General features: G+C 33.0%; 2 protein-coding genes across 2 annotated transcripts; both read right to left on the bottom strand.

Moving 5' to 3' along the window:
* Window positions 1–5,749: 5,749 nt before the first annotated feature.
* Window positions 5,750–11,228, bottom strand: LOC132033881 (uncharacterized protein At4g08330, chloroplastic-like). Its single transcript, XM_059424021.1, has 2 exons — window positions 11,078–11,228; window positions 5,750–6,486 (listed from the first exon to the last, which is right to left on the bottom strand). The coding sequence occupies exons 1-2, from the start codon at window positions 11,152–11,154 to the stop codon at window positions 6,084–6,086; spliced, it is 480 nt and encodes a 159-aa protein (XP_059280004.1). The 5' UTR covers window positions 11,155–11,228; the 3' UTR covers window positions 5,750–6,083.
* Window positions 11,229–16,237: 5,009 nt separating this feature from the next.
* On the bottom strand, window positions 16,238–17,046 carry LOC132035446 (egg cell-secreted protein 1.2-like). The gene has a single exon (XM_059425727.1). The coding sequence runs from the start codon at window positions 16,825–16,827 to the stop codon at window positions 16,294–16,296; it is 534 nt and encodes a 177-aa protein (XP_059281710.1). The 5' UTR covers window positions 16,828–17,046; the 3' UTR covers window positions 16,238–16,293.
* Between the last annotated feature and the right edge of the window lie 4,202 nt (window positions 17,047–21,248).

Below are 21,248 nucleotides of genomic sequence, written 5' to 3'. Positions count from 1 at the left end.
TCATAAATGATCTTAGAAGTTACTCCCTCTGGTCCAAAATATTTGAGGTTTTAGGCTTGAGCACATGGATTAAAAAATTCACTAACTCTTAAAAATTAAGAGGGGTTTTGACTTATATGGCCTTAATTAGTACTCCCTCCGTTCACTTTTACTTGTCCACTATTCCTAAAATAGATTTTCATTTTTACTTGTCATTTTTCACATATCAAGATAAGACAAATTCTTTTTTCCTGTATCATTTTTCAAAACCAATACCACTATACAACAATTAATATGGGCATAATGGTAAAATATACACTTTATTTATTATTTCTTAAACAGCGTGAAAAGTCAAAAGCGGACAAGTAAAAGTGAACTGAGGGAGTATGATTTTGTTATATTTTTAGGTTGACATAATTATTACGCAAATATGGGAATGTGTCAAGGATAAATTTGAAAAAGAGAATTAAATACTTTCTTGATTTTGTGAAACATCAATTATTTTGAATCAACTTTTAGAGGCTAAAACCTCAATTAATTTGGACCGGAGGGAGTTGTAATTTATGAATAATTACGAGTGACTTATACTATAGTTGTTAATAATTATTAATTACAACTTGAGCCTTATACTATAGTTGTTAATATTCCATCCGTTCACTTTTACTTGTCCACTTTAGACTTTTCACGTTATTTAAGAAATAATAAATGAAGTGCATAATTTACCAATATATCTATATTAATTAGTGCATATTTTTATTAGATTTGAAAAATGATTTGAAGTGAGTAATTAATACTATTGTTAAAACAGAAAAAAAAATTGTTTTATCTTGGTATGCTAAAAGTGACAAGTAAAAGTGAAAATCTATTTTTGAAATACTGGATAAGTAAAAGAGAACGGAGGGAGTAATTATTAATTACAACTTGAGCCTCTCCTTGTTCTCTCATTACTAGAAACAAAGGGTTTTTCCACCGACATTTAATATATAATCTGTGTTATAAAACATATTTTTCCACCTCATGATTCCCACCGAACCAACTCACTGGAAATGTGTATGGTGGGAAACAATTTTCCAATGAAATGTTGGGAAGCAATTTTCCAATGAAATGTTGGGAAGCTTCCTAATTTTTTCGTGTGAAAACACTACTATTTTTCTTTTCTCACTGATTTAATCAAAATATCTATACGAATAGCCACTAAACATTTTTTAGTATATAATTTCAGTAGGAAAATAGTAATTTTTTAATAGTGTCTTAATTAAGGAGGTTTTATTTAATCATAGCGTTTGGATTTGAAGAGTACAACATTATTCATTGCTAGTGCCTCACTGCGAAGTAACACTATATATAGCAAGAAATCCAGTTTAATTGAAAAACCAAATTTATTGAGATTGATTATCATTTTGTTAAATATGAACTTCTAGAATGCCTTATTCATTTAACCTTCTGCTTCTCAGTGTCAATTAGCAAATATTTTTACTGAACTTTTACCTAAAAAAAAGCATGGACCTATTCTTTCAATGTTCGCATCGGGATCCTTCTTCCCCGGGTGATTTACAAGTCTGACTTTAAAGGTGGATGATTTTGAACTTTTGACTTCGTCGCTTCATAGGAAAAACTTCAATAAATTTTAACTTTTTACCGTGAAAATTTGCCCGTGGAATAAGCGGTCAAAAGCTCAAGACCCCTATTTCAAGGTTATTGGGTGTAATTTCATGTTCCTCCTGATGATTCACGTCTCCAACTTGAGGGGGTTGTTGGGATAGAGAGTGCATTTATTCATGTATACAATTTGTTTCTTTTCTTGTACATGGACATTGATCAGTTAGCTTATGGTTAGTTATAACTGAGCTTAGTTAGTTAAGAGTTAGTTAGTTAGTTGGCTGAGATAATTTTCTTGGCGAGTACACGTGTATTTATACGGTGGTGTCGAAGGTGTAAGTCTAACATTGACAGTTTATAGTGTGTACGAGTGTGTCTTTATTTTCTATTTTCCGTTTTCTTATCAGTTCCGTGTGAGCAAAATTTAGGGTCCTGCCGACAGGCTTTAAGCAGATGGGCAAATTCAATATCTAGTCATGTGTTTGATTGTGGTTTCATAAGTGCTACACCATGTGTCTTTTTTTGTTTTCTTTCGGTTATCTGATATTCGTATTGGGTCCCGATTAATTCAAATTCGTGCAGCATAAGACTCATTTAAGGGAAAATCTCTCCCTAACAGGATTTTTTTCATAGCCAAGACTCGAATCCGAGATCTCTGATTAAAGGTGAAGGAATCGTATCCATCCCACCACAACCATTATTGGTGATACACCACATGTCACCATTAACCATTGAACACCTATAGCTCTTTGTTTTCATTTGAGACAGCAAATAGAGATAAAAAATATTTTTTATATGAATTATTGGCACTTTAAACAGCATTATCGAAATCTTGATCTGAAGATTATGACCCATTATCGAATCTGTATGATTGATAGCAGTAGTTTATTTGTGGTCAACTTAAGAATCAACGTTGAATAGTACATAAGCAACATTGCTATCTTCTGTTCCAAATGTCAGTTATTTTGACGAACTGATATGTTTCAAAACATTTAATAGCTTAAAAAATTAAGAATTTAATTACTCTTTCCGTCCCAATTTATGTGAAAGTATTTGACTAGATACGGAGTTTAAAAATGAAAGGAGCACTTTTGATATACTGGACAAGAAAAGAGAACGGGGGAAGTATATCTACTGAAAAATTAGTGTCCGTGAAATTTAGGGAATTTCGTGCAAGGAAAGCCCAAACCAAAGGTCTAGATCATAAGTAATCCGAATTTTGCATAAGCACAGGTGATGAAGAACCAAATAGTAGCGAGTCACCACGTCCAAATTTGTGTCAAAATCAAAGTCATTTTAAGTGTATTTCAATACTAGCATATGCTTAAGCTTAAAATAAGGGCAATCAAATGCAATATCGCAAAGTGCCCTATTCCAATTGGCAATCCGACATTAATGGAACTAAGGGGGTCCTTTCAATATCAATACGTAGCACTTAAATATCTTCCCATTGAATAGCTATTAAGAAGATGAACCACTTCACCGCCCACTTGGTTAATTTTTTCTACGCCTAATTTATGTGGTAAAGAGTGGGGCCTTGTCAAGCAAATTGAATTACTTACACGTGGTTTCATGAAAGTGGAGAGTGATATTGTCCTTTTTTCCCAAATTGAATGGAATTAAAAAACTCGATATAGAGGGTGTTTGGATATAGTCAAACTGTCTTCATTGCATTATTTGTGGGCTGTGGATTAAGCTTTTCTGGTAGGTCCAATTAAACTGTGAACTATAATGGTTGAGAAGTCCAATTAATTTTCTTGGTCCATATACAGTGAAGCCCAATTTCATATCTAGCCCATTTTTGGAATTCAAACATGCAACGTAAAAATTCAAATGTAAATATTCGCCGAAAATACATTGACAAAATAATAGCGATCAACTAAATGTATAGTTTTTTTTTGCATATTAATGTATAATATACATTAACTACCCATTTTTGATACATAATAGTGGATATATTTTGTATCTTGATAATGATGTAATTATTTCGCTTTTTTTTTACATGTATTTGACCAACCAAATGTGTAACTTGCCCTTTATGTTGAAGTGTTGTACATTAGAATTTCCAATTACGTGCTGTCAAAGCTCACAGACCTATGAATGTCATTTAAAAGGATGACCTGAAAAAAGAAAACTAAAGAAAAAAATGGAAACAAAGAACAGCACATGATGGTACAAAAATTTGGACCCTGCAATATTATGACAATTACACGTGATTTTTCAGAATGCGTCGGTGCAACAGCTCATTGAAAGCAAGTAGACTTCTTGTATTCATGGTTGGGTTCAAGAGTTATAGAGAGAATGGTATGTATATTAAATGATTAATATTATACCATTAAAAGGGGATATGGGGGTGCTAATTTTTAGGTGTATTTGTGAAATGGTAATTCAAAAATTATGTGTAGCTATAATAGTTAAATTAGAAAAGTAATTAGTTATTATTAGTAATTAAAATAAAAGGTAGTTATTATCACTAATTATGTATTAAGATTAAAATTTATATATTTGTAAAATTAAACTATGAACTATAATGGTTGAGAAGTCCAACTTTTCCATATACAGTGAATGTCAATTTCATAAAAATCAAACTGCAATTGAGAAATTGATGTAAATATTCGCCACCAAAATAATAGCCACTAAATGTATATTTTTTGCATATTAATGTATAATATACATTAACTACCCATTTTTGATACATAATAGTGGATATATTTTGTATCTTGATAGCGGATGTAATTATTTTTTACCGACCAACCAAATGTGTAACTTGCCCTTTATGTTGAAGTGTTGTACATTAGAATTTCCAATTACGTGCTGTCAAAGCTCACAGATCATTTAAAAGGATGACCTGAAAAAAGAAAACTAAAGAAAAAACTGCTAGCTATAAGGTAACAAGAACAGTTAATATAAATTCCTATCGGGTTCAACTTTTATCCCATATTAGTTTAAAGAAATTTTTATATTATCAATTCGCCAAACAGATAAATACAAGTAATTGTACATAATAGGTTTGAATCAGTAAACACGGAATACAAGGCAGGCAGCCAGCCAAAAACAGGCTAAATTACACAAAAAATGTTAAAGTTATTTACATTGTCAATGCGAAAAACAGGTAAAATAACACAAAAAATGCTAAAGTTATTTACATTGTCAATGCGCATAAGTCAAATCCATCTGTAAATGGAAAACGACACGTAACTAATGGTTCGGAGATTCTAAGGAAACAATTAGAAAAGGATTCACTATTCAGATCTTAGTTATGTTGACTTAATAACAACATTCAGGCTAAATGCTCTAAGTTACAAAAAGTGCAATCACAAAAGGATGAATAAAATTAGCAAACAATCAAGAAAGTAATTGAAAGGATAAGATAGAAGTACACGTAAAGCTAATATTCAGACTGCATTTATGCATAGTAAATGTCCCAGATCAGGGTTTTATGAAGAAGGGAACAGGAATGCACGTTCATGTCAATTTTTTTTTTTTTTTCAACTTTTAGTGTTCATATTATGCAGCTATAATTCTTCAGACTTCACTCTCTGTCACTACTAATATTTTCTGTGGTGACTGTCTCTATTTAAAACTAGACATTCCCTTCCATTTTAAGGAAATCACAAGGAAAAAGAAGGGATGGCTGGTGGCACTGATGAAACTATAAACTCCAAGTAGACAATGTCTCACTTACAATGAAATTTTAGGGAACTATCAGACATCTTGAGAAATGCAGGTCAACTAAGCAAAGCTCAAGTTTCACGAGATACCTGAATCTACTACTTTCGCTATAGACACATCTGCTTATTTTTTAGTCTGTCACCCCTTGTAGACCTCCAGACTCTTCAGCTACCAGTATGGACCTGTACTATTAGTCAAGCTAGAGAAGAATATCCACACGGAACATTATGCTTGCTAATGGGTCGACTGATTTCCGTAATTTTCCATTCAATATACAATGTGTACTCACAAGATCAACATACATTCATTTGCCAAAACCTTCATCTGTTCTCTTATTAGTTCTCTCTTGATCACCACCCAGACTTTCAAGATGACATCTTTTAGAGTCAGGACTATATATTGCACTAGCTGTTGTAAAGACCTACTACAAAATCTTTCACAGCCAACATTACCTAAATTTTCAATTAGAATGTGATAGGGGGGAAGAAAGCAAGACACAAGTTAGAAAAGCCCATAAAATACATGGAATAACAGCTTGAAGATTGCCTGATGATTTAGGTTACAATTCAAAACACTCTTAATCAAATTCCACCTCATTGACAGTCCTGTTCTTATGTACAAAAGTACAAACCACATCCCCCTTAAGATATGGATATCAAGAAAATTGTACAAATCCTCCAACAAAACCTGTAATCTGATTTGAGTCTTATTTACTTGAAAAATAACATAACAGGAAATTAAAGCACCTCGAATTTTATAAATTTCAGCACAGTGCTATTGCATGATCAGAAATACATGCCAAACTTTCCTCACAGAAGAGATATTCACGAGCATTATATATCACTCGGGAGAGGAGTACCGGATGCTGACGAAGACGGTTGCAAGGAGCGTATTTTGATATCGTATTTTCTATGAGTGGTTGTTTCACTGCCAGAGGCTGTATCTGATGCATCGGCTACAAGTGGGTAAGAAGAAGCACTATCATCATAAGCAATTCCAATATCATTACCACATTTTCTGCACTGAAGTTTTGTTCGCCGCTGGAACAATCCCCAAGAACGTTTGGAGAAAAAGAACGGCACACACTTGAATTCATCGACCTGAGTAAATCTGCTCTCGTCAATGGACAAGAAGGAGATCATCCCTTTCTTAATGGATTTTCCGTACTTGGAACCAATGGAAGCAGTATTTCGACTAGATGAGTTAAGGTTTAGCTCATATCCACAACTGCCACAGCTGCATAAACAAACAAATCGAGTTGATGATTGCGTGACTAAAGAAGCAGTTAAACATAATAAATAAAGACAAAATATCTACTAAAGATAAAAACAAATGCCACAATCCACACTAGCCGGGGAGCCCTTTTGAGATGGGGTAAACACCTTTTAAGTAGATGAAGTTAGTAAAAAGTAAAAAAGCACCCACGTTTCTCGGGAGTGCAGACTAAAAACTGCATCTCCTTTTTCAATATGATTTAGATAATTCAAGTGTCCTAGTTCTGCATAAAATGTGAAGCTTACATCACAATTACTTTACCATATATATTAGGTAGTTATGCTACTAATAGAACTTAGATAATGCTCAACCACATTTAAACCCTCGAAAATGATGTAGAGTTATTGCAATCTGTTTTATCTCATGGATAATTAGGAGTTCTTATTATAGATAGTCCAAACAATAGATACATCTCAAGTAATCAGAAAAACATTCTAGCATAAACCATACTTAGGTAGACATATAGTCTCCGCTTAGTTTCATATAGGACCATAACTAGGGAGATGAGCTTTTGTTTGCATCAAATCAACTGTTGCTAAGCCATGACTGACGTCCATTTCCTTTTTTGCTTTACCTTTTTTTTGGATTTCAAAACAAAACAAGAAAAGCACAAGCTTAAAATATGATGGCTTTTTGCAGATCTAATTGACAAACTAAAGGTAATGACAGCTTTTTATCTGAAAATCCAAAAGAAGAATATCAATCAGTGAATGGAGGAGTTAGTAAAGTAGTTAAGACTGTTATTAAAGGCTCGCTTAAACCTCACTTAAACCCTAAAGCTCAGTGAAGCCCGGGTTGTGTGTTTAGCCTCACTTAATTGACGCCTTAGTATAGGTCTCAAAGTGCTAAGGCATGTGCACCTTCATGTATGAGTTCTGTCTTTAAAGGAACTACAACATATATGTATATATAACTTGATTATAGTGTTTCCATTCATTTATCCAAAGAATTATTGTTTGTGTTTATAGTTATTTCTTGCATTACAATTCTATTTTTCATTCTTTCATCATTGCGCTTTTTTCCTCTAAAGCCCATGCTTTTATGTGCTTTGCGCGTAAAGCTCAAACCAGCTTTGGCGCTTTTCGCTTTTGACTAGGTAACAAATTATTAGCTCACTGAAGGAAATAAAATCATCGTTGGCCTCTTTGCCAAGAAAATAAAATAAAGAAAAAAGAACCCCTAGCCTGTTCTAACAATGATAAAATCTACGGCAGATAATTTTGTCCAAAATACACTATTGGCTGAGTAGTTAGATCAACCAGAAACGCTTTCCAGTAAACAATATACATTTTACCTACAAAAAAAAAAACGCTTTCCAGTATATGGCTAAATCCTAAGCAACACCATCGAATCTTCAAAGAAGACGCGAGGCTATTTCTTTGCACTATAGGATACTGAGACTAGAATCCAGCATGTAGAATCACATCCATGAGCCCTAAAGTTAAGATCTTCAATGATTCAGTGAAAGTCAAACTTTTCATCCTTGGATATTGACAATGCGAATGATTTCATCCTTCACGATAATAGATTTCTTCAATTTCTTTAACTCATTAAGAGCATTAAATGAGACACTGCAAAAGGGTAAGGTCAATTCATCTACTCACTCCTTTCCAGAACTACCTTATATTAATGACAACCTTCTATTAGAAGCAGCACAGTATATAGAACTATTTCGAGATATATTGACATACTACCGATAATCGGAACCTAGATAAAGAACCTCACTATTCAATGAGAACAAAATTGTCAATTTATTGATCTATAACCAAAATAGCCCCTTGAAAAACAGTTCACACAACATCATTCTAATGGCAGACCGTAGCCACACCTTTAATGGTGAAGTCTCAATACGTGGCTATAATATCTCCAACTAAGGTGATTCACAAAGCAACCAAGCAACCAACTTTCATCCATGAAATAAATGTTTCATGTCAATCAAACTCAATTTCATGTCAACTGAATGAACAATACATGCATTAAACCCCTCGCCCAACATGCCAAAGGAAAAGGAAGAAATCAAAACCATGATAGGATATAAAGAAGGAGAAATTATAAGGCAGTGGAAGATAATAAAAGAGGAAACTTAATTCCCTTGGTAATATTTTTTTAAGAGATAATTCATTTGTCTCCTTCCACGCTCCTGTCCATTTTCATATGCGAAGATCAAACTGCAATTTTCAACCAATAGACAGAGAAGCTTCCAGAGGATTTCTATTTGATTATTTAAGCTCAAACATGTTCATGAAACCTTTTGTTTTCTTTATAGGATTAATAGGTTTCTTCAATTTTGAGGCCTTACTTCTGTTCGTGTGAACATTAGTTTGAACTTAAGAAAGTATCTGTCTATTATCTACCAAAAGTGGTCGTATCCCTCATTCTTTCCCCTTAATTTTAGCTGTCATCTTCATACGAACAAGAAAATGACTCGATTGTCTAAAAAATATCAATTTTAGGGTGACTGTCAAGGATTGAGAATGTAATGTCAATAATCAAACCAGATTTCAGTCAAACTTTAAACTTAAGACATCATTTGTCCAATATCTTAACATGCTGTCTATTGACCTAAAGGAAGCATATGATAGAGTTTCACAAAAAGTCTTTTGGTGGGTGTTGGAGAAGAAATGAATTCATATTAAATATATAAATGTCATAAAGGACATATCCAAAGAAGTTAAACTTGTGTGAGAATAGTGGTAGGAAATATAAATGAGTTCTCCATAATCGATGGTCTACACTAGAGATTGGCATTGTGTATGTACTTGTTTATTCTAATTATAGATGAATTAACTAAAAATATACAGGAAGTCGTCACATGGTAATATGTATTTTACAAGCAATGTGTTAATTGATGAAACTAGCCAAGACGTCAACCAAAAGGTTGAATCATGGAGAAATAGTCTATAAGGTAAGTTTTTAGAACGAGTCGAAGTAAGATTGAAAAGTTGGATAAAGTTTTAATCATGTTGATAAATTTACTTTAGGTCCACTTTTAGCTAGGATTTTTTTAGCCTCGTTAAAGTATTGCATATCAATATAAAATGTAAAAATTTACTAGTGTTAAAGAACCTAAATTTTTAACTATTGGATCGAGTCGAGACAGGTTTAAATGGAGCAACATGAACAGTGAGGATTCATATAGCAAACCGCCAACTAGTTTCGGATTCAGACGTCGTTGTTGTTGTACTAAACGTCGTTGTTGTACTATCTTAAATGCCAAATCTAAATATTTCCACTTTAAAGGACTAAAAGAACAAGACAGGTTTTTCTTTTCTTTTTCTTCCTTCTTTATGAAGTAAAAAAGGAACGATAAAATGAGATCTGTAACTTTGGAGCAGAATGAAAAGATTCTAGGAAAGTTTGTAACTTAAAATAAGTAAAAGATCAAGATGGATATTGAACTTAAAATGCAAACAAGTGGTTGAAATCCTTCAATAGAAGGAATGAGACTACAACATTGGGACAGGTACATTTTGTTTCATTGTATCAAATATGAATGCCTAAAAAAGATGTAACGTTTACCTAATAATTCAGTTTAATTTCTTAAATATAAGATAGCATTTTTTTAAACAACAAAATTAAGGACAAAAAGTGCAAGTACTACTCTATAAATAAACATCGAAATTACACAGCATGTGTTCTTACTAATATGTGGAAAGACCAAGATGGAAATTAAACTTAAAAAAGAAGGAATTAGTATTGGATAACCAATTTCCTTATCCAAAAAAAAAAAAAAAAAAAAGTATTGGATAACCAATTCATCATAGTTTCACGAATCGATGACAGGTTTGACCTAAATAATTGAAGCCCATAATGAGCATATTACTTTCCCCCAAATATTTGATATGATTAAAAGCCAGAAAGAGTTCTCCAACAGCAGAATCCAACCAACCTATACAGCAAATGATTCCAAACAACTAATTAGTGCACCTACCAAAACATGTCATAATGACAATTTTTTCTCTTTGGATATTAAAGTAAGATTCTTTTCTTATGAATTAAAAATGGAACCCCAAAACAGGAAAAAAAAACCTAATTCTAAAAACAAGAAGTTCAAGTCAGCATCATAAGATTCTTCTTAAATTAATAGTTGGAAGCCAAGATACAATAATTAATGCACCTAGTAGCACACTTAAACTCAAAAGCAAGTTCTATCAAAGTTTAAAAACTCTAATTTAAATACAATTTTTTTTTTCATCAGATATTAAAGTAAGATTCTTTACCTTAAAAAAAATGTACCAAGAGAAAATAACAAAAAGAAAAAAAAACCCAATTCAATGAATGAAAAGTTCATGTCAAATTAATAGTGGGAAATCAAGAAAACAATAATTAGTGCACCTAGTAGCATACTTGAACTAAAAAGCAAGTTCTATCAAAGTAAAAAACTCAAATTTGAACTACAAATATTTTCATCGGATATTAAAGTAACATTCTTTACCTAAAAAAAAAAAAAAAAAAAAAAAAACAAAAAAAATATTGTGTGAATGAAAAGTTGATGTGAGGAATCATAAGTTGGAATTCGAATAAATAAAGAAAAGAAATAATTTGGAAATACCTGTAAGAGACATCTCTTCTAGAAGAACCAAAAGAGAGATTTTGATGATAATTCAGATACCCACTTGATGTTTCCATTAATTAAAAATAATAAAAATAGCAGTGGTTAATTAGCAATGGGCGGAGAAACTTAGATGGTGTTTGGTGTTGATTTAATTAACTCAACGGCTTCAAGTGTTTTTTGAGTTAATTGAAGACGGACGTCATGACGTCATGCCGGAGAAATAAGGGGGAGGGGAATGAAAATGATGGGAAATAAGAGAAGTGGTTTGTTTGAATGAATGAATACGACATTATGATGTTGTTCAACATGGGTCGGAGCTTATCAGGTCCCACTAATTAATTATTGAATTATGGTAGTAACTAGGCGTTTTGCCACCAAAATTAAATATTTTTCCCGATTTTGAATTATTTATTTAAAGAATATTTGGTCGTTGAAGAGATAACGAAAATTAAATATTTTTCACTTTATTTGAAATTTTGAAGTTGGAGTTGAAACTTAAAAAAAAATGATTTAAAAAACACTATTTAAAAAAAAAAGTTGATTTAAAAAAAAAAGAAAAAAAGTAATTTTTTTTTTTTTTTTTGGAAAAGTTGATTTTTTTTTTTAAATGTGAAAACTAAATAATCAGTTTTCTTATTTATTTTTTATTTTTTTTTAAACATAAATTTGCCATTTTTTAAACTATTTTTTACAAAAATTATTATTTTTCAGTTTGTTTTTAAAACAATTTTTTTTTTAATTTCCATGTAGGTGCCATTGAGACATTATTTATCCATATGGACAACACTTGGCAACATTTTTATATAAAATGGAGAATGTAGATCACATGCCATTCAAGAATAATTTGAGGTGTGTTTTGCAAACTAGATAGTGATAATTTAGGTAGTTTTCTCAACTTTCTGATAGTTTAGGTATGAAACTTAAAAAAAAGTGATAGTTATGGTGTGTTTTTGACCCTTATCTCTTGTTTGAATGTATTAAAAGTGAAAAAAGTAAAAACATGTTTTTAGGTATTTTTCAAATCTCAAACACAATTTCAAGTTGTATTTGGAATTTTCATGGCCAAACTATTGATTTTCAAATAAAGTGATAAAGTTTTCCGAAAGAACAGTGAAAAATTCTCATGGCCAAATGGGTCCTAAATAAAAGAAAGGGTTTTCGGGAATTTTCTGTATGGTTTTTTTTCTTTTACAGTATGATCATTTACAACAACACAAATCTCACGAGTGGGTTCGGGAGAATAAGATGTATGATGACCTTACTTCTATTTTTATGGAGTAGAAGGGTTATTTTTGATTGATTCTGTCACACCCCAACGAGGGGCATGACGGGCTCCGACCATAGGCCGGGAACCACCTGATTTAACAGTTACCTTAAACATCATATGCCATAACTCAAAGAATACCTGCACGCAGAAAGGGCCCAACAGAAAAAATATCTAATAATCCAGCATATATGTACATATGCGATCCAACAAGGTCACTACAACATCACGAGTATCATAGAGCCGGCAAGGCTACATAACTTGCTAACTATGTACAAATGTCTACAGACCTCTATGGATTATAACTGTAGGAAGGACGGGACAAGACCTTGTCATACCTATATGTACAAATCAAAATATCATACCTAAAAGACTGTGGCTCCAAACCAAGTGGAGCGCACTGACTGCCACTGAGGGAAAATCCTACTGCGCTGGGTTGCTCGCTCGACTACTGCGCTACGGGGATGAACGCAGCGTCCCAAACGAAAGGACGTCAGTACGAATAATGTACTGAGTATGTAAGGCATAAATAACAACATAACAAGAGATACAGAACATAACATGAGTTAAGGATAACTTGTACATCTGATTGCCTCGCAAGGCGAACATCATGCATGCTTGGCTTTTCTTAGAAAAACGTTTCTCTCTCTCTCTCTCTCTCTCTCTCTCTCTCTCTCTCTCTCTCTCTCTCTCACACACACACACACATATATATATATATATATATATATATATATATATATATATAACATAAATATATTATATTGCCGCGGAACGTGCATCCCGATCCATAAATATATTATATTGCCGCGGAACGAACGGCCCGATCCATAAATATATTATATTGTCGCGGAACAAACGGCCCGATCTATTTATCCCATATATCTCGCGTCCGGGACGATATCCAACTGATCAGGTGGTTATGCGTATATAACGCTTGCCTTTTTTCCCCATATCCCCGTACATATGTATAAACATATATATATCATATGCATATATAATACAAATAGCATGCATGAGAGCCCAAATAAAAGCTACAATTTTATCGGAGTGACGTAAGGTCGGTAACCTCCGATTTATATTATGGAACAATCATCATCACTATATCTCACCTTGAAGGAACAATTATTATAAGGTGAGATCAACAACAATGAATAAAATCGAGAAAATCATGAAATAAGCTCAATAATATCATAATAGCATTAAAATCATAAGCTTTTGAATTTCTAGGATTAAAACCATCATCATCATGTTCATCATAGAAAATATCTCATCTTTAGTATCATAAGAAACTTTTAAGAATCATGAACTTCTAACTTTTGGAAGTAAGAAGGTTATGGAAACATATATGGAATCATAACATAGGAATCATGCCTTTTGAAAGAAAGGGACTAGCCTTAACTTACCTTGGAGCTTAATTCCTGACTTCTCCAACTCACTTCCTGTCTTGTAATTTACTTAAGTTAGTTCGTAGTCTCGTAATCTACATATAAAACAATTTACACTATTGTTAGGCTCATTCTTATATGCTCATCCCAAGCCTTCAATTTAAACCCATTTAGAATCTGTCGAAATTCGGGCAACATCTCCCCTGGATATATGCCTAGCCCGAATTCACAATACCAACAACCAACAACAACAATATCGTCAAGATTCTACAAGATAAACATGTATATTTTCATCCAAAACTCTCTTCAAACTTCAATCCATAAGCAAACAACATCAACACAATAATTATGACTCTTATTCTCATACATATTCCTAAATCAACATTAATAAAGAGAAATTCACACCTTACCTTCACTAGAATAGGAAGATCCTCAATATCTACTTTGAATCCGGGCCAACTCCAACGCAAAACAAAACTATAATCGCGACTACACGCTGTCCGGACCTCGACTAATACTCTGTCACCTAAAATTACTCAAAATCCTCACTTTTATGGTGTATATAAACCCTCATATGCTTGCTAAACTTTCTGGAATATTTGGGAAATTTTTGGTGGAGAAAAATGGGGGTTTTAACCCTTAGATAGTGGGTTGAAGTCGGTAGCACTGTAGCAGCGCGCGACACTGTGCGTCCACGCAGTGCAGTCCCCTGCTCTGCCCGCCTAATTTGTAAAGTCCATAATTCTCTACACCGACCTCGTATCGACGAGCGGTTTGTTGCGTTGGAAACTAGACTTCATGAACTTCAATTTAGGCTTTTGCTTTGCTTCAAAACTCCTCATATACTAAAAGATATTTTTCCTCAAAGTTGGGCCAAAATTGCCCCTCATATTTTTCTCCAAAATTCCAAAAACTTAATTTCCTTGATTCACTTGACCTCCAATCCTTTACATACATGAGCTTAAACCCTCGTAACCATAAGATAGGCGCATGTAATCTCATATATCTTTGAACGTAACTCCAATGTCCATACTTAAAAGATCCAACACTTATAAATCTTAACGTACAGAATTACGGGGTGTAATAGATTATAAACGATCCTTCTTCTTTATCTGAGCTTGAGACTGACAATGTAAACAAGCTCACACATAGGAATTATCTTATGATCATTTGATATCCTAAATTGACCGTTCTACTCATAAGATTTTTGATATTCATAAATCCACTTCCTCGACTAGTAAGATTTGCATGACATAGCCAAACCCGCAATAATGAAACTCTTTATCAAAATTTTCTTCCCTCTCAAAGCTTGAATGCGGAGATACTTGACTTTTTTAGAGTAGTTCAATTTCATTCATCCGATCACCCCAAAGGATGGTGAATGATTTCACCGTATGGGAGAAAGAGGAAGGCATGACATTTTTTTCCAAAAGCGGCAAGATTTGTAAAATAATTAATGGTCACTTGGTCAGAAGTCAGAACTCATTGTCATGATTATTTACTCTTGTACGTATGGTGTTAGTTGTCAATTTGATTAGTACAGTGTGCTGTATTAGTACTGGACTAGAAAGCAAATAAAAGTACTCATTTATTGAAGCATTCTTTTAGTTTGTAAAAGCAAATATAAAAGAATAGTCTGATAGGTCAATGTCAACGTCTATAATACGGTAAGTTCAAGAGTAATTTTTTTTTATTCCTTTAAATCGTTTTTCTGCTGTTACAACTTTTCCTATTCATAATTTTGCTTGGTAGTTTTATGGTTAACTGTGGTAACAGATATGATTATTATTTGTTTATATTTTTTTGTTTTAAATCTGATGATTGTTTTGGATCCCAATTAATCTGGATTTCCGTCGAGAAAATTTCATTTTAGATGTTAGAAGACGACTATAGTTTAGAATTTGGAACCCTAAACTTGGATATAAATAGAGGGTAATTAGCAACCTATCATAACTTATGGTGGTGAGTACGTATATTGGCTATATCACTTATAGTATTAGTTAAATAAGTCCTCACTGGTAACAACTGGTGCGGTCTATGCTAGGGCGAGTTAATTAATCGAATAATGATAGCAAAATGGAACTACATAAGTCGTTTAATTATGTATTTGCTTAGACCTTTCTTGGAATAGATCAAATATTCAAACAGTCAAGAAAATTCCAAAAAATCGTCGCTACGTAAAACTTTTCTAAAGAATTTTCAATCGGTTTAGAAACACCAAGGAATAGTGAAGCTACTTCACCTCTTATGTAATTTCTATATTTGTTTTATCATCAATTTATCATTGCTTACACATATATTCCAATTTCTGCTTTTGCTCTTTATCTAGCTCCACCATAAAATGATCATAACTTTCTAAAATATACATCATCACGCAAAACTTTAATGAAGAATATTCGAAAAAGACGAAAAGTGATACGAGACAAAGATCATTGGAATCCAATAAAAGCTGTTCATCTATTATAACCAAATCTAGCACATCCCAAAATTATTAAATTACTTTTTTTCCCATAAAACCCAAATACATAACCCTTATTTTTCTGCATGCATGCAAAGTCATCTTAAACGTGAAACTCCACGGCAGATTCAGGTGAAGGCGTGCCACAATAACCACGAAGAATATCAACTTCCTCAGCAGTAAATCCAACAGAACTAAGCATAGAAGGCCAACAATTATAAGTAATAATCCTTATAGCCTTGCAACAATCTTTTCCTAAATAAGATTCACCATTGAAGAAAAATAATATGATCTCGTTTGTGCACGATTTTAACTCGAATAACGCGTTCCAGCACACTGGCATGCTAGCTTCTCCTCCTCCGTTTTCGCCTTCGAGTACTTGAAGTCTAGCAGCAATATCTTCTCCTGGTTTAATTTTGGACAAATTTGTTGCCATAACAGTTGTTGTTAGAAGCCATGAGACTAGTAGTATTAGTGGAAGTTTGAAGGAAGCCATGGATTTTTTAATTTTTTTGAAAATGAAATCTTTGAAATGGGAAGTGTGAAAATATAAAATACGTGGTATAATAGGGAGAAGAGAGAATGATGAAGTGAAATTTCGGACATGGTGATTTATAGGTGTGTATAGAGTAGCCATAGAGACTAATGTAACGGGTGTAGAGTTGAAGAGGCTGAATAATTAAGAATTTCGTAACTCTTAATGATAATTACTTTATTAATTTATGATTTCAGTTAATAATATGTGCATGGAATATGAAAAGTTTGAAACCTAATTATCAAAGTTTTTTTTTTTTTTTTTTTTTTTTTTGGATGGATTGTATTATTAATCAACGATATACTTTAGTTTGGAAAGGAATCCGCTTAATCATACACCTATCACGAAAAAGAACTATGGATTTTCCATCACCTACACAAGCTACCAAATCAATACCTAACTTACTTATTTTAGACTGAATATTCCTACCTAAACTAGATGTTTTCCAGCCAATATAATCAAAGACTATAATTAGAATACAAAGGTCCTATAATTTGACGTATGATGGCTCCAAAATAGTAGTCTTTGCACAAATTTTCCGTCTTTTCTTTTGAGTTGAGCAAAAGATATTTAAACTTCTTAGACATCAAATATCCAAATTCTAGCTATAGTATTCAGAGCAAACTTTTGCACCTTTTTCTTTGCTGAATTATAAGCTTCCACATATCAAGTTAAATAATCTTAGTTTAGCCACCGAATTTAAATAAAGACCAAAATGAGAAAACTAAAACGATTTGCTTTATTTATTAAAATTTGTTTCTATTAATTATGGCCCACTAAACCAAGAACATTCCAACCTCCCCTTCCTCCAAAAACAAAAACAAACAAAAAAAAAGTGTGGGGACGGGGGGATGACATTCAAAGTTTCAATTGAACTAAAAAGTAAGGGTGTCAAAAAAATATGAAAAATCAATCGAATCTAACCATACCGAACCGATTTATAGGGTTTTTTAAATAATACCGCGGATTTTTATTTAAGTTTATAACTGTCCCGAACAATTAGGGTGGTATTTTTAATTTATAAAAAATCCGAAAAAATTCCGAACTGAACCGAATATCCTTACATGTAGAAATATATTTTAGATATTATAAATAATTGATTATATAAAATATATTTTATAAGTTATGTTTCAATTATAAAAGTGAATTTGGCCGCTACTGGACTTTGGGCTTTTATTAGCACTTGATGGGTTTAGTTAAAAAGGATATTTGGCAAACAAAATTTCATTTCAACAGAAAGAGAGAAAATGATTCTTGGATGACACATAGGGAAGATGAAAATTGGACATCTACTCGTTGGTGGAATAATATTGTGACTATATGTAACTACTTGTGCTTATACAGGGACCAAAGATGCTAGAAACTGAAAAGAAAATTTCTCAACCAAACGAATAAGTCACCTTGACCATTAAAGGAATGACAAGCTTTTAACTGAAAAATGAAATTTGTTTCATTTGAGATGTTTCTAGCTGCTATACAAGTTACAACCGAGTTAATGGATTATCCAGTTTGAGGATGTGCTTGGCTGAAATTACACTTATTTTTTCTTATCTACATGGTTTAAAAACTTAAAAAATTAATAGACTCAAGTCTAGAAGTAAATATATGAAGTCTTTGTTCACTCAGATTTCATGCCTGTTTCTTTTGCTTTCAGATGGAGAGTTGATCGTGAAGTTACTATGCTCTCTGATTAGCCCGTAAGGGATACACGTCGTGATGATGCCATCATTGGAGCCTTGCTACTTGATAGTTAACATTTCAGTTTAATTACTTTGTGTAGTTTTTTAAAATGCTTTTACATTAGTCGTTAGATATTTCAGAAGAAACAAATAGAAGCTTTATTTAATGGTACTACAAATGTTTTGTGGAGGTCTCTGGAGTTCCATATAAGTTACTTTGACATGGAGATAAATTACACTATACTCACCATAGCATTGATTCTTAACTAGTTGGTTATATTCTGATCTTCTATTTAGTACAAATTAAATGATCTGCGATGAATCTATTCATTCTACTTGGCTAGAGCCTAGAAGGTACCTATAGCTAATTAGCCATTCCCCCTGTTGTTTTAAAGCAAGTATATAAAGACCTCTCAGTTATTTATTTAATTATTGTATTAACAGATAAAGCTAGGCTGTATTTTTAGGAGATATTTTAAAAGTAAAATAACCGAACCGTACCGATATCAAAGAGAAACCGACATGATTGGGATGGTTTTAGAAAATCTAATTTTGGTTATACACTGTGAAATAACCGAAAAATTGGGATGATATAATTTTTTAAAAATAACCGGCCGAACCGTCCCATTATCCCATTGACACCCCTACTGAAAAGCGATAAGATTCAAAGTTCTTTAATGAGGATAACTTTTGAAATCCCAATACCCACAGACCAAGAATCAATTCCCTAGATTCGTAAATCCAAACCTATTAATTACTCCACTTACAAGGGGAGCACTAAAGAGTGTACGTTCAAGCAGTAAATCATCAAAATAAAATTATTTTAGTCCCTGTGTCTATATGCACACATTTTGAAACCCCTTCCCTCCTTTCCAATATTTGATTTTAGAAATAAACAAATAATGTACTCAACATAATTCTTATATAATCTTATTAACATATCCACTTGAAATTGATATTCTATAAGATCTAGTTCCATTAAACAGTTGACAGTGACAACCATTATTTATATGGTTTACTATTCTGATGATGAAGTTGAAAAAGATCATGCAGTTGGAATCCTGACTCCTCCTACTGCTGAGAACTTCTTACGATTGGATGTACCTCTTCCATTCACTTTTACTTGTCTACTTTTGACTTTACACGCCCTTTAAGAATTAATAAATGAAATATATATTTTAACATAATACTCATATCATCCCAATAGACTTGAAAAATGATTTGGAAATGAGTAATTAATGACTTTACACGCCCTAAGAATCAATAAATGAAGCATATATTTTAACATAATACTCATATCATCCCAATAGACTTGAAAAATGATTTGAAAATGAGTAATTAATGTTAAGGATAAAACAAGAAAAAAAAAATATTTTTCTCTTGATATGCTAAAGTGGACAAGTAGAAGTGAACAAATTATTTTTAGTATAGTGGACAAGTAAGAGTAAACGGAGAAAATACTAGTTTACTTTTTGATGGAGATTCTTTTCCTCCTTCCCTTATAGTATTACTTCGCTATATATGTATTTAGTCTTGCAAGGTGCTCTTTATAACCGGCATGAGTGTTTGGTTGATTTCAATCAACAATATGTCTTTGAATTGGCCCAATGTGTTGATTGGATTTTATTCTCTGTGGAGTTCAGCCCAAAAGAGTTAGCATCTTTAAGGCCCAATAAAGCATCAAGACCAAAAAATGTAACTAAAAGGGAATAGAATTTTATTTAGGTGACTTTTGTTGATACAACACGTGAAAGAAATTAAAGGTGTCCTTGCACATTTACGATTTCTCGACATCCATGCAGACCTAGTAATAATAGAGCACAGTAGGAAGAAGAAGAAAAAGAACTTTAATGATAATATAAATTAGTTGGGATTAAGTTTTAGTCATGTTAGTACGCTTACGTTAAGTCCAATGTTTATTTAAGAGTCTTTTGTTATGTCAAAGACTTATACGCCAGTAAAAAATGTAGACAACTTAAACTAGAGAAACTAAACATGTGAGGAATCATCAAGTACTTTTTATAATATTAGAGTGCGACGAGCTCGAATTGAGTGGTATGAAGTATGAACAATGAGCCGATGAGGGACTCAGATAGCGCACGACCATATAGGTGGACCCATGACGAGCCTAAAACCCACGTCACGTGAATGGAGTGGTATGAATAATGAGCCAATGAGAGATTCATATAGCGCACCTATGTATAGGTGGACCCACGACAAGCCTAAAACACACGTCGCGTGAATGGAGTGGTATCAACAATGAGCCGATGAGGGATTCATATAGCGCACCACCGTATAGGTGGACACACGACGAGCCTAAAACCCACGTCGCATGAATGAAGTGGTATGAGCAACAAGCCGATGAGGGATTTATATAGCGCACCACCATATAGGTGGACACACAACGAGCCTAAGACCCAACCCATAGTACAAAAATTCCTCCAATACTCTTTGAGGATCCCGGCCCACACCTATATCTGGTTCTGTAGAAATAGAACAGAACCCCCGACCTAGGTTATGTACCATTAGTACCAGAATGGAGCATGTGGGCCTATAATTTATTTTTCCAATTCTAAATGGTAGTATAGCGGGCTCAAACGCCCTACCTGGTTCCTAGTTCATAACTTAGCCCAACCATCCTCAATAAAGTTGAATATCCCATTTGTCCCCCAAACCAAACGACCCATTTTACGTGCAGCTGCAAAATGTGTAGAAAAAAACCCTCTTTTATTTCGTATTAAGGTACATGGCTTGAAAGAGAAAGATAGGGGAATGGTGGACCCAACTCTCGTTTTGGTTTTTTCGCCTTTTTTTTTTTTTTTTTTGCTACTAGAAGATCCAAAA

Source organism: Lycium ferocissimum, chromosome 10 (assembly GCF_029784015.1).
Source record: "Lycium ferocissimum isolate CSIRO_LF1 chromosome 10, AGI_CSIRO_Lferr_CH_V1, whole genome shotgun sequence".
Taxonomy (NCBI): domain Eukaryota; kingdom Viridiplantae; phylum Streptophyta; class Magnoliopsida; order Solanales; family Solanaceae; genus Lycium; species Lycium ferocissimum.
This window is presented reverse-complemented; position numbering and strand designations above follow the sequence as displayed.